At 41.4% G+C, this 25185-nt stretch overlaps 1 protein-coding gene across 3 annotated transcripts in view; it reads left to right on the top strand.

Moving 5' to 3' along the window:
• The window catches only part of ACSL5 (acyl-CoA synthetase long chain family member 5), a 32885-nt gene that overhangs the window by 6449 nt on the left and 1251 nt on the right, over positions 1-25185 (top strand). For 2 of the 3 annotated variants that reach the window (XM_083615031.1, XM_083615030.1), the window contains exons 2-20: positions 7257-7445; positions 9031-9139; positions 10461-10525; positions 10605-10706; positions 11212-11311; positions 13508-13686; positions 13962-13994; positions 14101-14152; positions 15320-15393; positions 15511-15588; positions 16078-16212; positions 16585-16719; positions 16813-16908; positions 18441-18513; positions 19152-19240; positions 19328-19444; positions 22957-23100; positions 23398-23499; positions 24810-24881. In XM_083615031.1, coding sequence (XP_083471157.1) covers positions 7290-7445; positions 9031-9139; positions 10461-10525; positions 10605-10706; positions 11212-11311; positions 13508-13686; positions 13962-13994; positions 14101-14152; positions 15320-15393; positions 15511-15588; positions 16078-16212; positions 16585-16719; positions 16813-16908; positions 18441-18513; positions 19152-19240; positions 19328-19444; positions 22957-23100; positions 23398-23499; positions 24810-24881 — 1911 coding nt within the window. In that variant the 5' untranslated portion in view covers positions 7257-7289. Of the gene's footprint in view, positions 1-3623; positions 3783-7256; positions 7446-9030; positions 9140-10460; positions 10526-10604; positions 10707-11211; positions 11312-13507; positions 13687-13961; positions 13995-14100; positions 14153-15319; positions 15394-15510; positions 15589-16077; positions 16213-16584; positions 16720-16812; positions 16909-18440; positions 18514-19151; positions 19241-19327; positions 19445-22956; positions 23101-23397; positions 23500-24809; positions 24882-25185 lie in introns of those variants that run through there. The other variant, XM_083615029.1, reaches the window with a different exon arrangement.

Consider the following 25185-nt stretch of genomic DNA (forward strand, 5'->3'; position numbering starts at 1 on the left):
CAGTTTCTATGACAGAGATTCAAAGGTCAAGGCTTGAGTTATCCCTTTATGCAGCACAGACATGCTTATATAAATAGTAATGTAGCTCTGGAGTTTTGGTTTGGTTTTGACTGACTAAAAACGCAATTGAAGCTGAGTGAAAGCTTCCACTGTTTTTTATGTTTTGTTCTGGGGAATAAGAATGCTCTGATTGCTGCTGTACATAATTGATGAATAACTTCTAGGAGTTTGCTTGAAATCTTTATAGTTTAGTTTTAACCTTGCTTTGCTGAGGAACATGAAAAATGTCTCATGTCAAGTTGGAACACATGTCCATCTAGCTCCCTATTATCTGCTACACGGCCTGAAAGTAGCTCTCTAGCATTTCAGATGGGAGTTGTCCCTGGAGATGGCAGGAACTGAGGCTGGAAATTTCTGCATGTTCTCTGCCATTGAACTATGGCTTGTCTAGTTAAATAAAAACTGAGTAAAGTTACTGAATCTTGGACAATCTTGGTCCTTATCAGACTTCTGATAAGTGGCCTTTCTAGTTAGCAATGAGTACACTTGTAATATACAAGTACTGTGTGAGAGAAATGCTCTATCCAAAGGAGACTTGAATACCTTCGAGAAGTCTTATATAATGAAGGCATGCTGAATGCATGTTCATGAGAACAGAACTGGGAAAGAAAGCATACTAAGTGCAATGCCTATGGAATACGAAGTGGGTTGCATTGAGAGCCAGTGTGGTGTAGTGGTTAAGAGCGGTAGTCTCGTAATCTGGGGAACCGGGTTTGCATCTCCGCTCCTCCACATGCAGCTGCTGGGTGACCTTGGGCCAGTCACACTTCTTTGAAGTCTCTCAGCCCCACTCACCTCACAGAGTGTTTGTTGTGGGGGAGGAAGGGAAAGGAGAATGTTAGCCGCTTTGAGACTCCTTAAAGGGAGTGAAAGGCGGGATATAAAATCCAAACTCTTCTTCTTCTTCTTCTTAAACAACGGCTCATCAACGTTTTTGGACCCATGAGCATGTTTGGAAACTTGAAAATGTTTTGTGGGGGAGCACACCCATAACCACGCATATCCCCTGCTCTTCACTGCAATTCCGACTCCACACCTCACAACCCTATTCTCACACACACCAGGAGTGTTATTCTTGCCCTGCTGAATCGGAGACAATCCCCATCTCTTTGTTTAGCCCAACCTACTAGATACTGATGTAAGCAAGAAAGTGGCATGGGTCAATTTGCAGGATGATTTCTCTGGCAACACAGCAGTGTTCAGATGCTGCGTAAGGCAATACTGGACCAGGACAATGTGGGGCAACTTTGCTCATCCCAAATAATTCATTCCTCCCATCAGGATTTGTGCCAGAAAGATCAAGGGAAAGTGTGGGTGCATGTTGCAAGCAAGCATAATTTGTGGTGCTGGAAAATGTCATGACATACTTGTTAAGGCATAATCTTTGGCATCTAGTTTCTTGGCTTTGTAGCGTTTGAGCCATTACGAGAGAACCTTAACTCAATTTTAAACAGACAGGGTTTTTTCATTAAATAATAGTTTACTAAAGAGAGCATTTCAATCCATACAAGACTGTTCTCCATATAGGTGGGGACAGGAAGCATGGGAAGAATAGCAATAGCTGGATTAATAGATTACTGAATATAGTTGTTGTTATCCATCTGTCTTGAGACAATGGACTGTGCCTCCTGGGCTGAACAATCTCAGTGCCTGTGTTGCTTTTTGCTGTGTTAGCAGCACTGAAGTGACCTCTGTGGGGTGCACTTTTGGACAGTGTGTATGGAGGGTCTGGGCTGCCTAGACAACAAGTCCCCCCCTCTCAGCCTCACTAATGTGGTCCAAAGGAAAGCAGAGGAATACACTTGGCACCAGCTTGGCTGCAGGAGTTACCGGATGTAGATTGAATAATATACTTGTCTATTTGTTTACATATTTAGGCTGCGTTTATAGGACAAGGTCCTTGCTAGGCAACTTACAAATACACAGCAATGTGTTCAGCCCAGTATAAAAATGACCAGAACTGAATAATTGGCCAACTAAGCAATGCTCTAATAACCAGCAACAACTTTAATAAGTTCCTCTTCTGTTGGGTTGAAATAACGACAGACAGGTAGCGGGTGTCATCTGGGAGGCATCTCCCGAGCAAGTCTCGGGGAGTCCCTTTTATTGAATATTACAGCATTGCCACATATGTGCTTATTGCTGATTGGTCAACACAAGTACAAAGCAAAGGTTGCATTAATCACCAATAGATTAAAGGCTGGGAAAGGGAGCACAGGACTAGGCAGGCATGAAAACCTCCTAATTAAATTATAACTAATGATTAATATATTAAGACTTAAAACAATTACTAATGATTGATATAACATACGTCCGTAGATGTGGTCAACTATGCATTAAGAACAGGTCAGGGTACGGTGTTACATGAACTCAATGTGAACGGAACATTCTAGGAATGTTTTAGTATTAGGACGGTTTGCGCAGCATTATGTGCAGGAGCGAAACGTGAGAGCAAGACTTCCCATCAGGCCACAGTCGTGTATAGGATCATTGCATCCAGCATCCCAGCACTCTTCATTATACAACAACTGGAATAGTAATGTATGAGATACTTTTTGCATAATACACGGGTGTTATGGGATTTGGGAGGCAAGAGTCAGAGACCTTTCTGCTTAGATCATCAGGGGTCAGCAGACTTTTTCAGCAGGGGGCTGGTCCACTGTCCCTCAGACCTTGAGGGGCTGGGCTATATTTTGAAAAATAAATGAATGAATGAAATCCTATGCCCCACAAATAACCCAGAGATGCATTTTAAATAAAAGGACATTCTACTCATGTAAAAACACGCTGATTCCCAGACCATCCGTGGGCCAGATTTAGAAAGCGATTGGGCTGGATTTGGCCCCCGGGACTTAGTTTGCCTACCCATGGACTAGAGTTTTATTAAGGTTTGTCCTTCACATAGTCCAAAACATTTGGAGAGCACCAGGTTTGAGGATCATGCTCTACTGCAACACACACACACACACACACACACACACACTTAACCTACCCTACCCTGCTCCCCACAGCCCCACCCATCATAGTTGTTCTGGCTGGGGTTGATTGGAGTTCTAGTCTAAAGCACTTGGAGGGTACCAGGCTGTCAAAGGCTGCTTTAATCAGGGTGTGTTGAGTGTGAACAAGATTTATCATATCATTCTGCCTGATAACAGCTAAGGCAGCCTCCAAAATGAAAATTAACACACAAGGGTTTTGGTTTGGTTTTTTTTAAAGGTAGCACTTCTTTTCTTAAAAGAGCAATATATTTCAGCCATCTTTTCTCTTTTTTAAAGTGTTCCCATTTTATTGTTGTTGTTTATTAAATTTCAAAACTGCCCTCCGCCTGAAGCTCACAGAGCGCTTTACATTATTAAAGCACAACAACGCAATACCAGAATAACAAACCAAAACACAATACCCCCCTCACAGTTTAAAAGGCCATAGATTATTTAACAAGATAAAGGTACATGGAAGAGAACAACCCCCCCCCCGCCCGGGTGTAGAGCAGTTCATTTGGAGTAGCTGGATAGGCTGTCGCTCCCGCCTCCTCCCAGCATCCTTGGAAGATGATGCCGTTAACTGTCCACTCTAGGCTGCAGATGTTACTGTTGGCTGCTCCAACTGCTGGTCTTCTAAGGTTCCGCAATGGCGACAGGGGAAAGTAGCCCCTCTGCTATTGTGCCCAACTTGGCAACCCATTTCAGATAGCAGCCAAATGTGTCTTCTTCTTGGGCAGCTGGGTAATACTCTGTCTCCTGACTTTTCCCAGCAGCAGCGGTGGTGGCTGAAGCAGTGTTTGGGGACAGTGATAACTGCCTGCTTCCCTGGCCTTCCCAGGGATGGATGCAGTTAGTAGCATAGGAAATGGGATGGAGGGATGTTATGGTAGACCCTCCTATCTTTAAAGGACTCTTGGGCGGGAATCTCTTAACAAATACTTAAAGCCCCTTCTCTGTATATGGCTCCCCCTGCCCCAATGTCCTCTGATAATTACAGAGGCTCTGCTCCAAATCCCTTGCCCTGACAAAGCTGCGGTCAGCCAGGATGAGGGTGATATGTGCCAATGCAGACACTTTGTGGAATGAATTGTAAACTGCCCTCTGAACTTTGGATGAAGGCGGGTATGGGCATTGAATAAAGAATCATAAATAATGCCAAATTGTTGAGTCAAGTGCCTCAGGGCCCTTTTGTTGTATTGCTACAGGTCGTTGGTAAAGACCTGACTACTGTATAGGGAAGTTTTTAATACTTGATGTTTTACTGTGCTTAATGTTTTAATTTGTTGGAAGCTGCCCAGAGTGGCAACCTGGTCAGATGGGTGGTATATAGATAATAAATGTTCATTCACTGAAATATCATTTGCTGACATAGTCAAGTATGTTGATGGCCATCCTGCAGTTCTGAACACTGTGATATTTGTTGTAGTTTTCATACTTATATTTTGATTTTATGATGGGCTTTAATCGGAGGTAGTTACTTGTGTTTTATCCTTTATCTCATTTGTTAGCCACCCTGGATACTTCTGGAAAATTAGGCAGGGTAGATTTTGTTTTAAAACATTAGTAATACAGGTAAATCTCTCTTTTTTAAAAAAAATATATTTTTATTGGTTTACAAATCCAAAAAAAGAAAACAAAGTTGTACATTCAAACTTCTTAATTACCTCTTAATTCCATTTTTTTGACTTCCCTCAATTTGTCTGAACTTCCTTCATTTTATAACTTTTAACACAATCCTACTTATTGTTATTTATTCTGGTAGCTTCAATTTCATTGTTTATACTTATTATTAGATTTTCACATCACAGAGCTTCCTTAAAACTTACAAATGTAATCTGGTTATCACTTAGTTTTTGCAAATATTGAATAAACTTCTCCCAATCTTCTGTAAATCTTTGATCTTGTCGATTCCGAATCCTTCCTGCCATTCTGTCCAATTCCGCATAGTCCATCATTTTGGCTCTCCAGTCTTCTATCGTAGGCAGCTCCTCTTGTTTCCATTTCTGGGCCATCAATATTCTTGCTGCAGTCACTGCATATAAAAATAACTTCTTCTCTTTCTTGTTTATCTCATTCCCTGTAATACCTAGTAAAAACGCTTCTGGTTTCTTAGTAAGTAATACAGGTAACTCTCAACTTATACACATTTAACTTGTGTGCATTCAGCTTTACAAGCTAGGATTTTCAAAAAAAAATAAAAAGAGAGCGGAAAGAGCGGGCATTGGGGGGGGGAAGACTTTGGCAATCCCACCTGCCATGGTATCCAATGTGTTTTGACTATATACAATTTTTATTTTATGTGCTATCCCCGGAATGTATCCGTCACGTAAGTTGAGAGTCACCTGTATGTAGCCCATTGTCTCTATACATCTCCTAGTTCTAAAACCTGTCTCGTTCAGTTCAGATAAAAAATGAAAGCTCTGATTATATGGATGTTCCTGAACTCAAAAGATAAAGTCCTTTTGATCTAGGACTATTCTGTAAACAAAGCAAACTTCTAATTTATCTTCATAGCTGATCTAAATCTAGAATGGCCAGATTCACACTTGTAAAATGCACCCCGGCAGACCTGGTGCAAATGACACATACACTCAATTAGATTTAGACCATCTATGCAAGAAAAATCAGGAACAAATGAGTTCCATAAAATCATTATGGTGATTTGGAGGTTTAATTTGAAATAAAGTTAGGTTTAAGCTTGTTGGTGTTTGGTATTTTCTCTCACACACATCATGGATGTTGCCTTATATTATGGATGGATGTTCTGTTTTATCAATACTATTTTTACAAATTTGTTAAATTTGTTATGGCCTTTGGTTAGAAAAATAAACTTATAAACTAGAACTAGAACTTAGATTTAAATAATTCTGAGCCCAGGAATTTGTTTTCAGTACCACAAATGAACGGAGACAACAGTCCTTCTACACTTCTACACTTCCTTCTAGGAGACAACTACCTTCCACACTACCCCTTTCCTGTTTTCTCCAAGCTTTCTTCATTTCAGTAATGTAATTTAGAGCAGGAAGGGAGTTGTTTTTTTTGCTGTTGCTGAATAGTCCTTGACAATCAACTGCAAATCATCCATAGATCTACCAACAAATCCCGATCTATTGCCCCCAGTCGATATCAATGAGATATCAAAGTATGGGGTAGTCATTTGTCTAGCAGCAGTTACTTTGTAAATCTGCTTTTGTGTTGGTGGGGGAGATATAGCGTGAGCTTAGAGGTGCATTGGTATTTGGTTAGCTGCAAGGAATGGAATTGTACTTGGGTCAGATGCAAGACTTCAGTGATAAACAGATGTAGTCAGCTCACTTCATCGTTGTGTAAACTTTAGCATAGTTCGTAGTATAATGACCTCTCTTGATAAATGGGTGAAAAGGGCTTCCTGTTTGAGCAGCTCTTGAATATACTTAGAAGTCAGCAAACCACACATCCATGGGCAAAAGTCAGTAGCTGTAATATGTTACGCAATTTGTGAAAGTGCAGAGTCTCCTTCCATATCTCTTGAAAATGCCAGCAAAGTCCTTGTCAGTGTTTGATGGAGTTGTCTTGGAGCTGGGAACTCTTTGAACTAATTTTCTCGCTAAGCTTTCCAATAGTGTATTGTGCCCAGAATGACAACTGCCCGTCTCTGGGGCAGGGGCTGTGGAAGTGGGGAACAAAACCATACAAGGAAACATAAGTTACATGAACATATGAAGTTGCCTTGTAGGCAAGAGCATTGGTCCCTCTAGACAAGTACTGCATGCTCTGACAGACAGTGGATCTCCAGGGTAGGAGACTTTTGCATCATCTAATTCTTTGAACTGCCAATGGTAGGATTAAATATTCAAAGCAGGTGCTGCACCACTGAGCTACTTATGTGTACTTGGAAATGAGCTCTATAGACTGTGTAGGAGGATATGGAGATAAGAATGAATAGCATATCCTTGGGACTAGAAACATGACTAGAAAGTAGAATAAGTTGCTCTTCTTGGAGATTTTGCAGAATCTACCACAACCAAAGTTAGTTATCTGTACCATGGTACTTACAGCACATCATGATCAGATGCTAACCTAGATGGTGGATTGGCTGCCTTCAGTTTAAATTAAGCCTTGGATAATAATAACTATCTTGGGAACATTTCGTTGTCATGCTACTGGATAACACCTTTATTAAGCTATGTATGAAAAGTTAATGGTGTTCTAATTGCTGTGTGCCTCTTGCTTTAGGCTTCACCACTTTGTCTGCACTGATCCAACAGGATGATTTGGATACTTCAGTTCTTGTTTTCACCACTCCCGACTCCTGCTTTGATTGGTCTTGTTACTTTCGGAACAACAGTCTTCCTATGGCTGATAACCAAACCAAAACCAATTGCGGCTCCCGTTGACTTGAAGAAGCAGTCGGTTGGCACTGAGGTAAAAGAAAAGAAAAAGCTGCCATCAGCCGCTGTTGGCAGATGAATCGGCTAGATGAAATGTATGAATTGCTTAGCTTACCCTTCATTGGATGCTGTTGTGTGAAATGTACTTGACTTGCTATGGAAACTACTTGAGATTTATGACCTTTCTCAGTGAGTATTGGGTGGTAGATAGGGGACGGTGGGAATCTACATTCTCCAACAGCCGATATTGTTCGCATGTATGCTGATGGTGCTGTGCACATCTGCATTCTTATATTGTTCTGGGATTCTACTTGAGTTCTAGCCATGAACATTACAGGGAAAACTGACACACTTACCCCCAGCAACATACCTGGGATCAACAAGAGTTTAGATCTAAATAGAGGGCAGCAGCTGTACAATTTCCTTTTATGCCTGTAAATGTTAGATTCCTTTGCATGCCAAGGCACCCAAGTAACAAAGTTTCCAGGAGAAGAGGCAAGGAAGAGGGAGCCGGCCGGTCGTGCCAAATTTAAATGGCTGCAGATTGGCTGGGGCTGTCCCTGGCACAGATGACATGGGGGGGGAGGCAGCATACCTCCCCCTATGCCAGAAAACTATTGAGGCTTGGCTGACTGGCTGCAATGCTGTACACCAGATAAAAGGTGAAAAGACTTGTCAGGTTAATTGTTCTCCCCAAAGGCTGCTTGGCTGGGGCAGTATTGTCACACGGCTGACCAGTCAACCGGATTCTGCTACAGTCATTGGTTAACCATCAGTAGAACAGCTTCTGTATGTGTGCCTACAAAGCATCTTTGTGGGTCATGCACCATCTCACTTAACATGGAGTCAACTAACAAATTCTTGAGGAGATGGTGCTCGATTCATGAGGGCAGCCAAATGAAATGGCTACAGATCTTGTTGACATCTAATTACTACTGTTTTAGAAACAGATGGCCTCTGAAGGAGATCTGATAGCTATCCTAATGGCCTGAGATGGATGAAGAGGAAGTGCATTGGCGCTTCCATACTTGCTTGATTTCAATGCTATAACAGTGGCTCTTAAATCATTTGCTGGGCACTATGAAAAGTGCTATAGGGATAGTATCAATTCCACAATGGGAGGAGGAGAGTTGGAAACCCATGGTCTAGGAAGCCCATGCCAGTTAATAAGGCGAGTTTACTCTCCCCCTGGCTCTGAAACTGAACTAGCTTCACTGCTGCTGGTTTCCCTAAGTTTACTTTAAGGTGGTAGGAGGCAGGAAACATCTAGAAGTGAAAAGGGAGATATAGGAGATAACTATTTCAGGTGGAGACTTCTCTAGGCCTTAAGGCATGGCTAGGATCAAGGGAACATGGAAAAGCTGTGTCCATTAATTATTATTACTTGTGGTGGTGGTAGTTTAGGGGTTCATGCGTCATTAAATGCATTGCTGTCCCCCCCCCCCGCAACTGGTGTAGCAATTTATCTTAGCACTTTGTAAGATGAGAAAACCCTATGTACAGATTGTGGGGAGAAGAACCTTGGGTAGTCTTAATCTGAGTTAAGTCTAATGTGGGGAGTGGGGCCTTGTGGTGCATCATCCACATTGCCAACTAACCTGAATAATTTCTGAATGTAGGGAGGAGCTAGAAGAAGTGCTCTTATGCCTGATGGCAAGCTTCTTTCTTATTACCACGAGGATGCACGGACCTTATATGAAAGTTTCAGAAGAGGACGCTACGTCTCAGGTGAGTAGGGAATTCACTGGGACAACTTGGATGGCCTGTTTTAGCATTGCTTGTTCAAACCACAGTTTTGGATGGAGAGGGTGTTGCCATAGTACTTCTCACCTGATGAAGTTAATGAAGCTGAGTAGGGAAAAGCTAACAGAATGATTCTTTGCAGAGGCTTTTCCAGGGCTTTTCCAGGTGGAACTTGCAGGAACTCAGTTCTGGTACCACTCAAGTGAGTGTCATTGCCATTATAAGAGAACAAGGGAGACGGTGGTGGTGAGTTCCACCACTTCTTTTTCTAGAAAAATAACACTGGGCTTTCCATATGGGAATATGCATTCATGGCAGTCTTTCTTTGTGTTTCTGGTCCTTGATATGAGCATCCTTTTCTACCCACAGTGATTGCCTACTGAGGATATTCTTCAAAAATGGCTGGCTTGCTTTAGAGATGACTTGAATATAAAAACAAATCCTCTAACACCACAAATATTGCAGGGCTCCTTATAATTGGTGTGGAAATGAATGGTGTGAAATAGAAAGTCTGACTTTCATTTTCATGAGGTTGGAGCATAGTGCTTGAGGCCAAACCATATAATGTGGTAGATCAATGCCTTGATATCCTGAGTTAAGAAGAGAACACTTCTTTAAAAAGAAGCCAGTGTAAGGCATCCAAACTTTGTCAGAGCAGCAACCACTAGCAATTATTGATCTGAACTGCCCAGCACCCCTTGTTTTGACCTCTTGTAAGAAAGGGAGATAGACGGGTATAGTGTCTTGTATTTGTATAATTCTACTGCCAACACTGCTGCACTGATCAATTTCAGACTTGGAGCCCAAGAACTGTGTTGTCCAAATAAGAAATCCAGTCTGAATCTCTTGCATCACATGTGCTTTGGTCCTTGGCCAGCTTCTGATGCTATTTTGATGAGGGGGATCTACATATCACAGTAATATGTGAATGCTATATAAGAAAAGTATTTCAAACTTTCCTGTAAGAAGGCATTCTAATGTTTCTTGAAATTTGCTTGATTTTCTGTTCAAGTATTATTATTTTTAAACTGTAAACCACATCTAATATTAAAGGAAGGAAAATACAATGAATGGGAATGCATCTTCACAAAGCTGTCTAGAATCCTCTAATGCAGAAAAGTGTTCAGTTGCTCAAGATCTTGCAAACTAAAGACATAATTTAGCATCTAGGCAACAAATCCGGCTGACGATGTCAGCAAATCAGGGATGCCTAAAAGCTGTGGATTCTTGTTTGGCATCCTTCAGTTCACTTGAAGACCCTTCTACTATGCTGGCATATTCATAATCTCATTTTTTTTCCTTGCAGAAAATGGCCCTTGCTTAGGATACAGAAAACCAAAGAAACCTTTTCAGTGGCTGTCTTACCAACAGGTTGGTTAAAACACCAACTGGAAAATTGACCTAAATCCCTTGCCAATAATGTCAAGTTAACTATCCTTGATATTTCTAGGTGCTGGACAGAGCTGAACACCTGGGATCAGGTCTTCTACACAAAGGATGTAAACCCTCAGGAGATCAGTTCATTGGCATCTTTGCTCAGAATAGACCAGAGGTAACTTGTGAGAATCCTAGTTGGCCATAGTATTCTGGTAAAACCATTCCTAAATTTGCACACTGTTTTGATATTAATGTTTGGAAGCAGCAGAAGAAGTGAATGGACCTGCTGCCTGTTCATGTTGTATCCGTGTTCTTGTCTGGTGTTGGGAGCAGCTTTGGCATGTTGCCTGTCTTGCTGGAATTAATACGTGATGTGTTCACAATTTCCTAATGAGCCCCCTCCCCCCCCCCCACATTTTGCACAATGGCTTGCATATCTACCACAATTGCTTCTGCAGTTTGGCTGATAAAATCAAGCTTCCTTGACTAATCGTGCTCATTGGAATAGATGTGTCATATATAGTTCCTGCCAGGCGCAAGCTTGCAAGTTCACAAGCTCAACACAATTAACACCTGAAGCTCTAATGGGAGGATTACTAGAATATACCTGATCCTTAAACATGCTGTTTTATATATTGCCACACAATGCTTATGTGTTTTTCCGTTCTTTTCTCCTGTAGTGGGTGATCTCTGAGCTTGCCTGCTACACTTACTCAATGGTTGCAGTTCCCCTTTATGACACTCTGGGACCTGATGCAATTGTGTACGTTATTAACAAAGGTAAGCTGTTTTCTCTGGCCATGAAATACCTTATTTATATGGGGGGGGCGTTATTTTCTTGACAAGTGACTACTATAAAGTGAAATTTGGTCCTCAAATAGAGGGACAAAAGTTCCAAGAATACCCCTCCTATTTGAGTTAATATGACCCAAATTCTTCTTAAAAGGCAGAAATGACTCAGAAAAATTATCCCCTGCTTCGTTAGTCTGGAGAGGGGCAGGTAAAAGACAGGTGTAAAATCTGAGGATGGGGGAGCAGGTAACCCTGTGTGTCATTAATGGAACTGACCTGTCCTCCTCATCCTCTGTAATTCCAGTCCTGTTCAATGTGACATAACAATGTTGCTTTGAATAGAGCCAAATGAAAGAGCTTTAGTAGCTGAAGCTCTGTTATGTCAGTACAGCTGTCAGTATGCTGGATCTTTGACCGCAAAAAGCCCTGGAATCCCCATGAGACAAAGACCTTGCTTAAGTAGAGGAGCAAAGCATTTCTCAACCAACTTTAAGTCCCTGATCAGATTTTTGGTCCTGCTCCTTCTTGAGGTGGGGTTTTCTGAGCCTGCCTTTGGAAAACTTCTTCAGGCTGTTTGACAAATAGTCAGAGTTTGCCTCTTAGAAGATACTTTTGACGGTGTTGAACATAATCTGTCTTCAGAAGACTACGCAGGGGTGGTAACAGGGTATTTATTTCTGTAAAGCAATGAAACAATGCAATTGCTTGCAACTAGTCTCATCTTGGCTTCAAAATGCTTAAATAGAAGACACCCCCCCCTTCTATAGTTACGTTTATGCTATCCTAGGAAAAAAAAAGGCATTATTGAAATGAAAATAGTGGCCATTAAACTCAATTTGCAGACAAAAAAAAAAAATACAGGTGAGGATCATACACTCCATTGCTGGTACAGTGGTACCTCGTGTTACATACGCTTCAGGTTACATACGCTTCAGGTTACAGACTCCGCTAAGCCAGAAATAGTGCTTCAGGTTAAGAACTTAGCTTCAGGATGAGAACAGAAATCGTGCAGCGGCAGCAGGAGGCCCCATTAGCTAAAGTGGTGCTTCAGGTTAAGAACAGTTTCAGGTTAAGAACGGACCTCCGGAACGAATTAAGTACTTAACCCGAGGTACCACTGTATTTCAGTTACTAAGCTTTGAACTTCCTCAAATTTTATTTTGCTCACTTCTTTGAAACCAACTTTTTGAATGCAAAGAGTTGCAGCTTCTTTGAATGAAACTCTTGGAAATGTCTGGAGATAAAATCTCTGTCAGTGTTAAAATCACAAGTGGAATGAAATACAGCTAGCCGGTGTTTTTACTGCAATTGTTATAAAGCACCCAATGCTTTTCACAAGAGAGAAAGCCACAAGTTTAAAATCCTAACAGGAAACCTTGTTGAGTTTAATTCTCCGAAAAGTTATGTCTCTTGGGTAGCAGAATAGTAGTGGACTTTTTGTACTAGTCTGGACAAGTTGGGTGCTCATTTAATTGTACTCCATTAGTATAGCATGACTTCCAATTATAGCAACTATGATCCAAGCTACACAAACCATGCAATGGTAGCCTTACTTAGCGGTAATTAAGTTGCTTGACCTCAGTCGGAAACAACAGTGGAAGATGTTTTCCTTTACTTCCCCCCCACAACAGCTCTTTCCTTTCAGTGAAATGCATGGTGTTGTAGATCATGAAACCTGTAGACAAAAGCTTGCTTCCAAACATACATGATGGATAAAGGAGTAAATGCCCTAAATTCTCCTAGAATCCCAAATGCTCCCTCCCAAAGCAACTGTTTGGGTTAAAGAGACATTTGGCATTTGCATGCAACATGCTTGCTCAAAGTGTTTTTACAAGCTAGTACGAGCGGCAGGAATAATAATAATGGTGCAGTATACTTAACAGGCTCTAAAGCCCAATTAAGAGGCCTATACTCCTCACAGTAAATTTAAGTGTCTGTGTCTTGATAGCTGTGCCTGCCAGGTGTGGCTTGCAGTTAGGCTATAATTCCTTGCAGCTCCCAGAAGCTTCTGGCACACAGAGTGCTTGCACTCAATGCATTATTTCCACTTTCCACTTCTTAAATGATTGCCACATGAAATGGGTATGTGGAGATGTCTGCTTCAGCAAGCTGGTGCTGCTTGTGTGTTCTGTGTAACTTGAGTCCAGTGATGGAGGTTGTCAAGTGTTATGTGTGTTCCTTTAGCTGACATTGCTACAGTGATATGTGACAAACCCGAGAAAGCACAAGTGATACTTGAGAACTGTGAACAAAAGAAGACACCAGGACTGAAGATGATAATTCTGATGGATCCTTTTGATGGCACATTAAAGGAAAAAGGAGCTTCCCTGGGAGTTGAAATCTTTTCATTACAAGAAATTGAGGTACAGGGTCCCTTTTGCTTGACAAGTCTACTCTTGAGAAAGGTTAAAGCAGGCTTCCTCAACCTCAGCCCTCCAGATGTTTTTGGCCTACAACTCATTTCATACTCCCCCCCCCCCACAAACCACTTCAGAACCATCATTTCATACTCCCCCCCTCAAACCACTTCAGAACATCTACTTCTTGAGCTACCCTGTAATAGTTATCACCACTGTCCACCACAACTGCCCCATTCCTTAGTGGCACTGCTTAATTGCTCTTGCTTGTTTTCCTACAGATGCTAGGAAAACACAATTTCAGCAGACCAGTTGTAAGTACTCATCCTCTATTTTACTCAACCAATGAGGTCTATTTACTACCATGTGTGATTTTAAAAGCTTGAACCCATTTTGGACTCAATTGTTATCTTATTTCAGCTTCCCAAGCCAGAAGATCTTGCCATAGTCTGTTTCACCAGCGGAACAACAGGTAAATAACTTGGTAGAACATCAGTAGACACCATCTTTTGTGACAAAAGGGACAAACGCTAATCCTATTTTTAGATTTTAAGACTCACCTCAAATGTTGGAGATAATGGAGCCCATCCAATTACTGAAACAAAAACAATAACAACAACAACAAAACAAAAAAGCTCCAGCCATAACCACTCATGCCAGAAGCATTTGAGGGGTTTTCATACAAATCCTTGTATTTATGCCATGTAATATGTTCCTGCCAACCTAGCAGTTTGAAAGCACGTCAATGTGCAAGCAGATAAATACCGTAGGTACCGCTCTGGCGGGAAGGTAAACGGCATTTCTTTGCGCTGCTCTGGTTCACCAGAAGTGGCTTAGTCATGCTGGACACATGACCCGGAAGCTGTACGCCGGCTCCCTCGGCCAATAAAGCGAGATGAGCGCCGCAACCCCAGAGTCAGTCACGACTGGACCTAATGGTCAGGGCTCCCTTTACCTTAATATGTTCCTGATGTGTTTTAGTATGCAAAGAACTCCTGTTGGTTTTTCTTTTTATTGCTTCATGCTGCTTGAACGGGAACTTCAGTTTCACAGGGTGAAATTTGGACTCTTCTCAAGGAATGTGGAGAGGGGGCAACAATAAATTTCTGTGTCCCCTTGATACTTTTATAGGGAGGAAGAGACACAAATCCTATTAAAACTGATGGTATTGAGGTGAAACTGTTGACAGCTCTTCATAGAATAAGACTGCCACACAATTTGGAAGGGAAGCAAGGAAAGAGAAGTAGCACTTAACATCATTTTGAAGATTTCCCACTGGGCCTTCAAAAATGGTTATTTGATGCAGAAATTCAGGGGGCACTTGACTCTACACCTCTTATTCTGACAGAAAGATTGCATGCTATCTGTAATAGCTAAAACTGGCCTGGTTAGCAGTATTGCATGCTTGCCTCAAAAAGAAATCTCTGGAGGTAGATTTTTATTCTGCATTTTATGATTTTTAAACCATGAAGTTGTGTTTTTTTTAAAGCTGCTTTGAGTTCACACTTAGTCCATACTTTAAAATAATAATGAAAGGAGTGTTCTTGTTTCATGGTGTTCAGGTTGCCTGAAACAGTGTGTAGTTCAGCTCTTAAATTCCTGGTTTGAGCTACAATTTTGTTTGTTTTTATGTGTGTAGGTAACCCTAAAGGAGCCATGCTAACACATGAAAGTATTGTTGCCAATGCTGCTGCGTTCATGAAGACTATAGAAGTAAGTGACCATATGCAAAGGCCAAGCTGACTAATTTGGTTGGTCTGGCGGCCGACAATCAAACTCTACATGTTTGTAGAACTGGAGCATCATTACCGCCTGCTTCTTTTCTTACAGATGACAAGTCCTTGTGTGCCATCGGATATATCGCTGTCATACCTTCCTCTAGCTCACATGTTTGAGAGAGTAGTGCAGGTAAAACCCCTCTCTAAGTTCTTCTTGCCACTCGGAGCAACAGTTTGGTGCCTCTTGGGTCTCTTCAAAAGGTTAAACAGTGGCACGTGAGTGGCTTAGCCACTGGCTGGCTCTGTAAGCAACCCATCTGGCAAAAGGACTGTGGTCCTTCCTGCTTAATGTGACAACAAGGTGTGCTTGTATATCATGATAAATGTTGCAAGCAAGATCTTGAGATGTGGAGTGTGTATGTGTACACACATGGAAACACCTCTCAAACTTAGCTTGAGGAACACAGTTTACAGCAATCCAATTTTATGTTCTGAAAAAGCTTTTCTTTAATTAAGCTTTTAATTAAATAAATACCCAGTGTTCACAAAGATCAATGAATGGAGGCAACTGATATCTAGATGTTTTAATGGGCAGAGGTTCAACTGGCAGATTGGGAGTGGGGTCTCAATCCTAGTACCTTTTGCAGTATATTCAAGGTCTTCCATGGTTACTTTTTAGACCGTAATGTACAGCAATGGAGCAAAAGTGGGGTTCTTCCAAGGAGATATTAAATTTCTAGCAGATGACATGAAAACTTTGAAGCCAACTATCTTCCCAGTGGTGCCAAGACTGCTCAACAGGATCTATGACAAGGTAAACATTGTACCTAATCTAAAGCTGCTTCCACTTGAATCCTGTTAAGTACAATTGCAACTGGGTATATTATGCTTCTATTTAACTTTTCCATAGAATAGTTCGATTAGAATCCTTGTACCTTCCCAAGTTCCCACGCCACCAAATCCTGAAACCAGAAATGGCAAGCTCACCCCAAAATGCCACAGGGCTTTCTCCTAAACTCTCCCATGTCCCATCATAGCTTTAAAATCCATCTTAAGGTTAGGGGGCATAATGGCTGGATGTTTGGGAAGGGCAGAGAAATGGGGTCACCAGAAATGAAGAGGTTAGATCTAGAGTCACTGGATGCCCACATCCCCTTTAGTAATACCGTGCCCTGATTTCTTGCAGATTCAAAGTGGTGCCCAAACAAACCTCAAGCAGTTATTGCTCAAAGTTGCTGTAGCCAGGAAGCATGCTGAAGTGAAGCAAGGCATTATCCGAAACACCAGCATCTGGGACAAGCTAGTCTTCAATAAAGTTCAGGTACGTGCTCCCCTTTTTAGACTTCAGAACCAATGCCACAATACCTTTCGCCGGGGTGCCTGTGCTTACATTCTTCTCTTCCCTTCTCCACAGGAAATCTTGGGTGGGAAGGTGCGAATCGTAGTCACTGGAGCTGCCCCCATATCTTCACCTGTCCTAACGTTCCTCAGAGCAGCCTTTGGGTGTCAGGTAAGGGCAAAGCCCCCACGGCTTTCTCCACCCCACCCCAAGGAAGCGAATGAGTTAGCTTGAAGGTTCTGTTAGTGGCATTCCTGTGGCACCTGATAAATGAAAAGTGCGCCGTTCGTTGGGCGATGAACCGATATTGGAAGGTCAGCCATGAATGTAGTTGTGAACTGTGCAAATTTTGTTGTAACCTGCTCTTTATCAAATATTTCAGTGCCGCAGAAGGGCAACCATGGAATAAAAATAACAAAGAAGGCAATATACAGAAAATGAGAGAATACATGAAAACAAGTCCAAAAATAACAAACACATTAACACTTCTTCATAAATACATAAACAAAATGGAACAATTTGTTTGCCTACAAAATATGCACTCACTATTAAAATCAAAATTATGGAAACACTTCCATAGTTTCCATAATTTTGATTTTAATAGTGAGTGTATATTTTGTAGGCAAAATTATGGAAACACTTTGGAAAATGTTCCAACCTTATCAGATTGGCAGTGCGAATTACTAGAATATGTGGAAATGGTGCAATTGACTAACAGACTAAGAGGTAATACAAGACAATCATTGATTAAAAAATGGGATATGTAAGAGATCTATAGAATACGAAACAAGCAAAAAGGTACTAATTGTTGTAAGAAAGTATTAAAGTACAGAAAGGGTAAGGTAATAAGTACATTCATCACCAGAAAGGCTATATGCATTGGGAAATGATAAGAAGTCACAGGTGGCGCTGTGGTTTAAACCACTGTGCCGCTTGGACTTGCCGATTGGAAGGTTGGCAGTTCAAGGCCCCGCAGCGGGGTGAGCTCCTGCTGTTCGGTCCCAGCTCCTGCCAACATAGCAGTTTGAAAGTACGCAGAGCAAGTAGATAAATAGGTATCTCTCCAGCAGGAAGGTAAACGGCATTTCCATGCACTGCTCTGGTTTCAGTGTTCCCTTGCACCAGAAACGGCTTAGTCATGCTGGCCACATGACCCAGAAAAACTGTCTGCGGACAGACGCCGGCTCCCTCGGCCTGTAAAGCGCAACCCCAGAGTCATTCGTGACTGGACTTAACTGTCAGGGGTCCCTTTACCTTTACCTTTACCTTCATCACCAGAAAGGTTATATGCATCGGGAAATGATAGGAAGTCTATTCTATGTCAGCAAAAAGATAGGAAAAAAGAGCTTGCATAAATTTAATTTAAATTTAATTTATGTAAACATATATAAGATTATTAGTACATGATAGTTTTCATCTTTGTATATTGTGTATGTTATCTATGAATTTCATTAAAGTATTTAAACGGGGGGGGGGGGGAGGAATTATGGAAACACTTCACAAATAATCCAGTCCTATAGGCTCCACTTCTGAGCAACGCCCCTAGGAAGTACCACCGACCTCAGTGGATCTCTGTCATGACAGAACTTGCCTTGTTCATTGAATTGTTCCTGTAGACTCCATGTTGTCGTAAAACAAACCCATCAAAACTTCAACTGGAACTAAAGGGCACCATCTAATTAAATATTTGTCTTCCAAAACAGATCTTTGAAGCATATGGCCAAACAGAGTGCACAGGTGGCTGCACATTTTCATTGCCGGGAGACTGGACGACTGGTATGCTTTCTTAAAATTCCGAGTGTGGCTGAAGACTATGACTTGGGCTTCAGTTGGCTTATAGTTGCATATAATAGATGGTCAGCATGAGTTAAAGAAACATCTTATGATGGGCAAGGTAGTATTGGATGAGATGTATCTTCTGTGTTTGTGTGCGCCAGGGGGAGATGGGAGCTTTCCTTTGGCTTCTCTGGCTGCTTTGCAGTTCATCCGGCTGCTTTCTTCTTTCTATGTAACTGATCACATAAATATGGGGGGGGGGGAGGGCAACAGGTTTTTTGCTTCTCCTGCATTTAAATATGACATCCTTCCGTTTACTAGCAGAATGGGCTAGACTGGCAAGATGAGTTAGACTTAAGACAACTTCTAATCTGATTATTCAGAGCTTGCTTTTCTGCTGTGGAGGTGGGAGAGACTTTTATAACCATTTACGCTATAAAAGGTGATTATGGAAGTTAACAGTTACTTCAATATGTAAGTGGTAGCATAAGGAATGGGTTGATATAACAACAGCCACTTTTTGCCCTTCTCCATATGCACCTCCATGGAATTTTGGCGATTTTAAACAAGACAGGTAAAGAAGGGAAGATTGTACCGAGAAAAAAACCTAAATTTTCTGCATGGGTGTTCTTCTTTAGGTCACGTCGGACCCCCCCTAGCTTGCAACGTTGTAAAACTTGACGATGTTGCTGAAATGAACTACCTTGCAGCTAACGGGGAAGGAGAGGTAAGCTCCTTTTTGTGATGTAGCATTCTGTGACCTGAAGTTTAAAATAGATGGCGTCTAACACCTATTTTTGTGTGCCTTCTATAGATTTGCATTAAGGGGCCAAATGTATTCAAGGGTTACTTGAAGGATCCTGAGAAAACTGATGAAGCTATTGACCGAGATGGGTGGCTTCATACTGGGGACATTGGGAAATGGATGCCGGTAAGTTGGTGGTCATTGAGGCAGCTTGCTGACTACTTTGCACAGAACAGTATGCTGGCTAATTCCAGGTTGCACCATTTGGAATTCTGATGCAACTAACCCACTTCCAACAAAATGAAACTGTGGACTAAAATATGCTTGAATGTGAGATAACAATTGCTTGACATGACATCCTATACCCTCCCCACAAGCATACAGTGGTACCTTGGGTTGTAGATGCTTCAGGTTACAGACGCTTCAGGTTACAGACTCCGCTAACCCAGAAATAGTACCTCGGGTTAAGAACTTTGCTTCAGGATGAGAACAGAAATTGCCTGGCGGCGGCGCGGCATGCCCCATTAGCTAAAGTGGTACCTCAGTGGTACCTTAAGAACAGTTTCAGGTTAAGAACGGACTTCCAGAACGAATTAAGTTCTTAACTCAAGGTACCACTGTACATGGATGAATTCTCAATAAAACAGATTATCTAGAAGTGGCCTCCATTTTGGTCTCCAAGCTTTTCTGCATCTGGCTGTAGAAAATGGCTCCTAGAAAGGATACTTGAAAGTGTTTAAAATGAGATTTGCAGTAATTATTCCCTTGCAAAGATAAGGAAGCTATTCCTGCAAAGCTTGGCACCCAAACACAAATCGGATGTATAATATAAGATAAACTTCACAGTGACTCTCGGTATGTTGCAGCAGTAAGCATTCCCCATGTATCCTTCAAACAGCAAGATAAATTAATACACCCCATGGTGTGCATTCTACTACAAGTTGTGAAATTGGTGGTGGATAATACAGCCAGAGGGCATGCTTTCTTGCATATAGTGCACTGTGGATTAGGAGATATGAGGCACTAAGGACTCTCCCAAAAGCTACTGATTGGGTTTGTTATGAATGCACCATTCGAAGATTGAATTACTGAATATGGCACCGATGCATTATTCTTAAAGCATTCTACTTGGCCTACATTTACATAATGCATTTTAAACCCTATGATATCACTTTAAGCAGTCATGGCTTTCCACAAAGAATTCTGGGAGCAGTGGTTTGTTATGGGGGCCAAAAGTTGTTAGGAAATCCCGAGACTTCCGGGTTAGCGCCTCCGGCAATGGCAGAATTCCTCTGATCGGGAGGATCCGCTCTGTGGAAATCAGGGTCTGGCCGCCACGGCGAAGGCGGAGACCCACTAAAAACCACAGGCGGGAGAAGCCTGTGGACCTGGGATTCGGCTGGCACCTTTTGCGCCTCCCCTACTCGCAGGGAAACCCGGTTTCGGGGATCCGGAGCGACGTGGGGTGAGTGGCGCGGTGCTTCGAATTGACTGCTTCTTTCACGGAGTGAAGCCACATTGCTGTTGCCGGAGAGCGCTGACTTTTTCCTGTGGACAATTGGACTTTAAACAACTACCCGTGAGTAGAACGGAAAATTGGATCTTTAAACATTTTAATTTGGCACCGAAACGGGAAGGTTTCAAACAGGAAGTCCGCCTTCCTCTTTTGTAAATAGATTGAAGCAAAGACGCTGCAAGCTAAAGTCTTGGAAAGCCTTTTGTAAAGGATTAAATTTCCATCAGTTAAAATCATTAAACCCCCCTTGGAAGCAGGGGAAGAGGGGGGAAATTGTGGACCTAGTAACCCTGCAGGAGAGAGTGATGAAAATCAAATTACCACCGCTCTGAACCTGGAAACGGGCTGCCAGGAAGATTGACGTCTTGGGAGAGTTCATTGACTGTGAACAGAACGTATGTTGACAGCTAGCTAAATAAGAGAAATATATTGTTTCCATTGTCCTCTTCTGCGTTTAAAAAGGAGGAAAAGTAACTGAAAATTGAAACTAATTTTATTGCTTAAACTGTGCTTGAAAGGATTGATACAAGTGGAGACTGTTTCCCTCTAGAGGGAGCTTTTGAAATTGTTACAAGAGTGGAGCTGGGGAATCTCCAGCTGCAAGATAAGAAACTGTGAGAATCAGAGATTGACCTTGGACCATTTAAGAATGTTGACAGAAGAAGCCTTAGTGACTGCATTTTGTAAGATAAGCTATTCACTGGAACAGCTCCACAAGAAGATGGATGTTATGACTACTAAAATTGATAACTTGGGACAAAAAGTGAACATCAATACAGAAACTATTCAGGATTCGACACAGGAATCTACTTCGACAGGACAAATTGGGGAGAAGACGAAGGAGAAAGTTGTTGTTGTTGAACCTAAAGTAATACAAGTGGGGGCCCCAGCCTTACAGAGGCAAATTGAGGACTATAAGTCGAGGCCTTTTATGATTGAATATAGAAAAAGTCAGATTTTGAGGATCGGAGCCCTGCTTGGACTGGAGAAGGAAAGTTGGATAGATCCTTTAACGCAGGGATTTACTGACTGTTGGGACCTGGATTTGGGTCAGGAGGTGATTGGAGTTGTGAGGGCCTTTGGATCTGGAGGAATTTTGAAATATGCCCTGAAATATTATATGGACCTTAGTTTTAACTATGGAAAGTTGGCTGACCTGTCGAGAAGGAATAAAAGCATTGCTAGGTTGGAGTCTCCTCGAGATCTGCTTTTCAGCATCAAAGAATATGAAGAAGACCTGCAGAAGGGACTTGGAAAAGAGTTAAGAGCCTCGGACAGAAGATCTCCAGGTTGATGAACTATATGGAATTGACGGAAAGGACTGGCAGAATCCGAGACCAGGGAGAAGAGATGGTGGAAGAAGATTGGAAAAGTTTAAAGTTTATATATAGAAATGCTGTAAAATTAATGAGTGTGAGAAAAATGTTGGAATGAAATTTTATGGCTTTAGTAGAAATGTTATAAGGAGTTAAGCATAAATAAGTACTTTAGCATTAATGGAAAATAAGGTTAAAAATATGTTAAGATATTTATATGACAAAAAATAGAGAAAGATGGAAAGGAATTGCTGAAACAATTAACAGAAGTGGAATACAAAAAGGGAGGTGAGAGGAGGTCGATGAAACAAGGGAATGAAAGATAGAGTATTGAAATGGCATGATGTATGTTTTTAATTTGTTGTTTTGCTTTGTTTAGTTTAATGTGTTAAGGTTGCGTTTTATATTGTTTATATATTGTATTGTTATTTTTTCTCTCTTTTGTTTTTTTCTTGTTTTTTTTCTTCTCTTTTTTCTTGTAAGTTTTAAAAGTAATAAATATTATTTTTTTAAAAAAAACAAAAGTTGTTAGGAAATCCCAATTCCCCTCACATAGCTGCAATTCCCAGAGTTCCCTGTGAAGAAGGAATGATCATTAAACCACTCTGGGAATTTTAGGCCAGTGTGGTGTAGTGGTTAGAGTGTGGGACTAGGAGCTGGGAGACCAGAGTCCAAATCACCACTCTGCCGTGAAGCTTGCTGGGCCAATCACTGCCTCTCAGCCTAACCTACCTCACAGGGTTGTTGTGGAGATTAAATAAAGAGTGGGAGAACCATGTACATGAATTTGAGCTCTTTGGAGAAAAATGTGGGATATAGATAGATTTTTAATCCTGTCTTCAAACTTGTTTTTGTACTTTCTGCAGAGTGGTGCATTGAAGATAATTGACAGAAAAAAGAACATCTTCAAGCTAGCTCAGGGAGAATATATTGCACCTGAAAAGATTGAAAACATCTACCTCAGAAGTGCCCCTGTAGCACAGGTCTTTGTGCATGGAGATAGCCTACAGGTAAGTGTGCCGTGTTCAAAGCTGTATCTTCAGCCACTGTGCTAACTAGTTTCTAGGGCCAGACAATTCTATCAGAATAGTCAAGACACACACTGCTGCTGAGATGGGTGACTTGCGGGGACATAATGAAGACCTAACGGATTGCATGATCATAGAAGCTTACTTCTTTATAGTATTACATGACCATTGAGATCCAAAGGAACTCAATGTGCCCAAGTGGAAATCTTTGGGAACGAGTACATACAACACACCAACACCCATTTTTTTCTGGAGTTTGAATGTTCATTCTTCCTACAGTCATTCTTGGTGAGTGTGGTGGTTCCTGATCCAGAGACCCTTCCAGAGTTTGCAGCAAAATTGGGAGTTAAAGGATCGTTTGAGGAACTCTGCAAAAATACAGTAAGTGCCTTTCTCTCACTTTGTGAAGATCCAAGTTCATTCGGTGTACTTGAAGGGGAAATTGTCTGATTGTAAACTGGATTTCAGAGTTCGATAATGAAAGAGCCAGTTTGTCTCTTGACTCTCACTTGGTGTTTGGATATGCAGTTTTGCATGAGGTGATATTTGAGTCTTTTGTGCCATAGCACATAAACTTGTAAATAGCTGCTTCCTGCTAAAATTATTAATGTATACCCAATCCTACAATACAGCCTACTAAACTAGATTTAAGCAAGGTAACTTTTAAACCAAGATGGGAGGAAATTGGATATGCTATTAGAACAGTTATTCTAAATTGTGTGTTGGCAACCTAGGCTGGTATAGTGGGTTAAGCGAGAGGAGCAGGCAATTATTATAATTACTTGTCACTGCAGTGAAAGTTTTTACTTTAGCAGCATTTTCATGTCTGAACTTGCATGTTAACTTCATATGTATCTTGAAGGTGCTGTTTGATTAGAAAGTTGTGCTAGTAAAAATCCCCATGTTCAAGCTTAACCCACACATTTGCTGAGGTGTGAACAACTGTGTGTTAAGACATAGGCGGCAGTCATGGAAGTGAATTTTGTGTGAGTGCAGCATTTAATTTGCATATAACCTCTCCTTTTGAGGTTTTTAAAAAGGCTTTTGAGGCAGTAGTCCTTGTTTCTATTTTTTGCTCACGATACTTGCTAAGTGCATGGCTCTATGAGGGTCTCTTCCCACTCCACCACCAAGCCACACCAATTCCATAAGAATTAAACTGCTTTATGGTGTCAGGCTTTAACAACCAGCGGATTGGACAGCTGTGGGTGGGAAAGAATGTGTGTTTGAGGTCTATACAATCCTCTCAGATTTCTAAAATCTAGTGCCTTCCTTAGCCTGAATGCACAGAACTGAACTCATTAAAATTGCAAGAAACACTTTCTAGCACAATGTGAGATTTGACTCCTGAAAAATACTCCTGCAGAACAAATGTGAATTCATTCCATAAAGTTAAGGTTTGTAGAAAGGGAAAACCATTGGCTAAAAAGATTCCACGATCATGCTGACTGGGATAAAGGGGTGACTTACATCAGTAACCTGCTTCTGGAAGTCTCTGTTCTTCACCTTGTTGCTACCATATATAGGTTAGTTACTGGTAAACATAAATCTGTTAAGATATTATGGGACTACTTCCAGGTCTGAAATGGGTTTTCATTTATGTAGTCTTAGTCTCTAAAGGCATTAAGATAAACTTCTAAGTTTTTCAAACCCGCTGGTTTAAATCCTACCAATATATTTTCTGTTTCTAGGTAGTGAAAAAAGCTATCTTGTCAGACCTAATCAGGTTGGGGAAAGAAGCTGGCCTCAAGTCATTTGAACAAGTGAGTATGTAGTTTGTTCAAGGCTATTGCTGTTAAGTGGCTTCAAAGAGAATGAACTCTTAACGCAGAACTCCAGAAGTAGAGAGACGGGTTTGTGCATACTCAGTTTGTGTTGGAAAGAAGCTTGAATGCATAAAACGGCTTATAAAAAGATTTAAATCAGCACCATAATGTTTCCACAGTGTTCTGCCCTTATCCCTTTACAAAAGGAATTGTGTGTCTGTCATAGATACTGGAGGAATAAGTTGGTCTTAAATCTCCGGACTTCTGTAAATGTGGAAATTTGTAAAAGTGAAAATTATAA

Source organism: Podarcis filfolensis, assembly GCF_964270895.1.
Source record: "Podarcis filfolensis genome assembly, chromosome: 5".
NCBI classification, from domain to species: Eukaryota; Metazoa; Chordata; class Lepidosauria; order Squamata; family Lacertidae; genus Podarcis; species Podarcis filfolensis.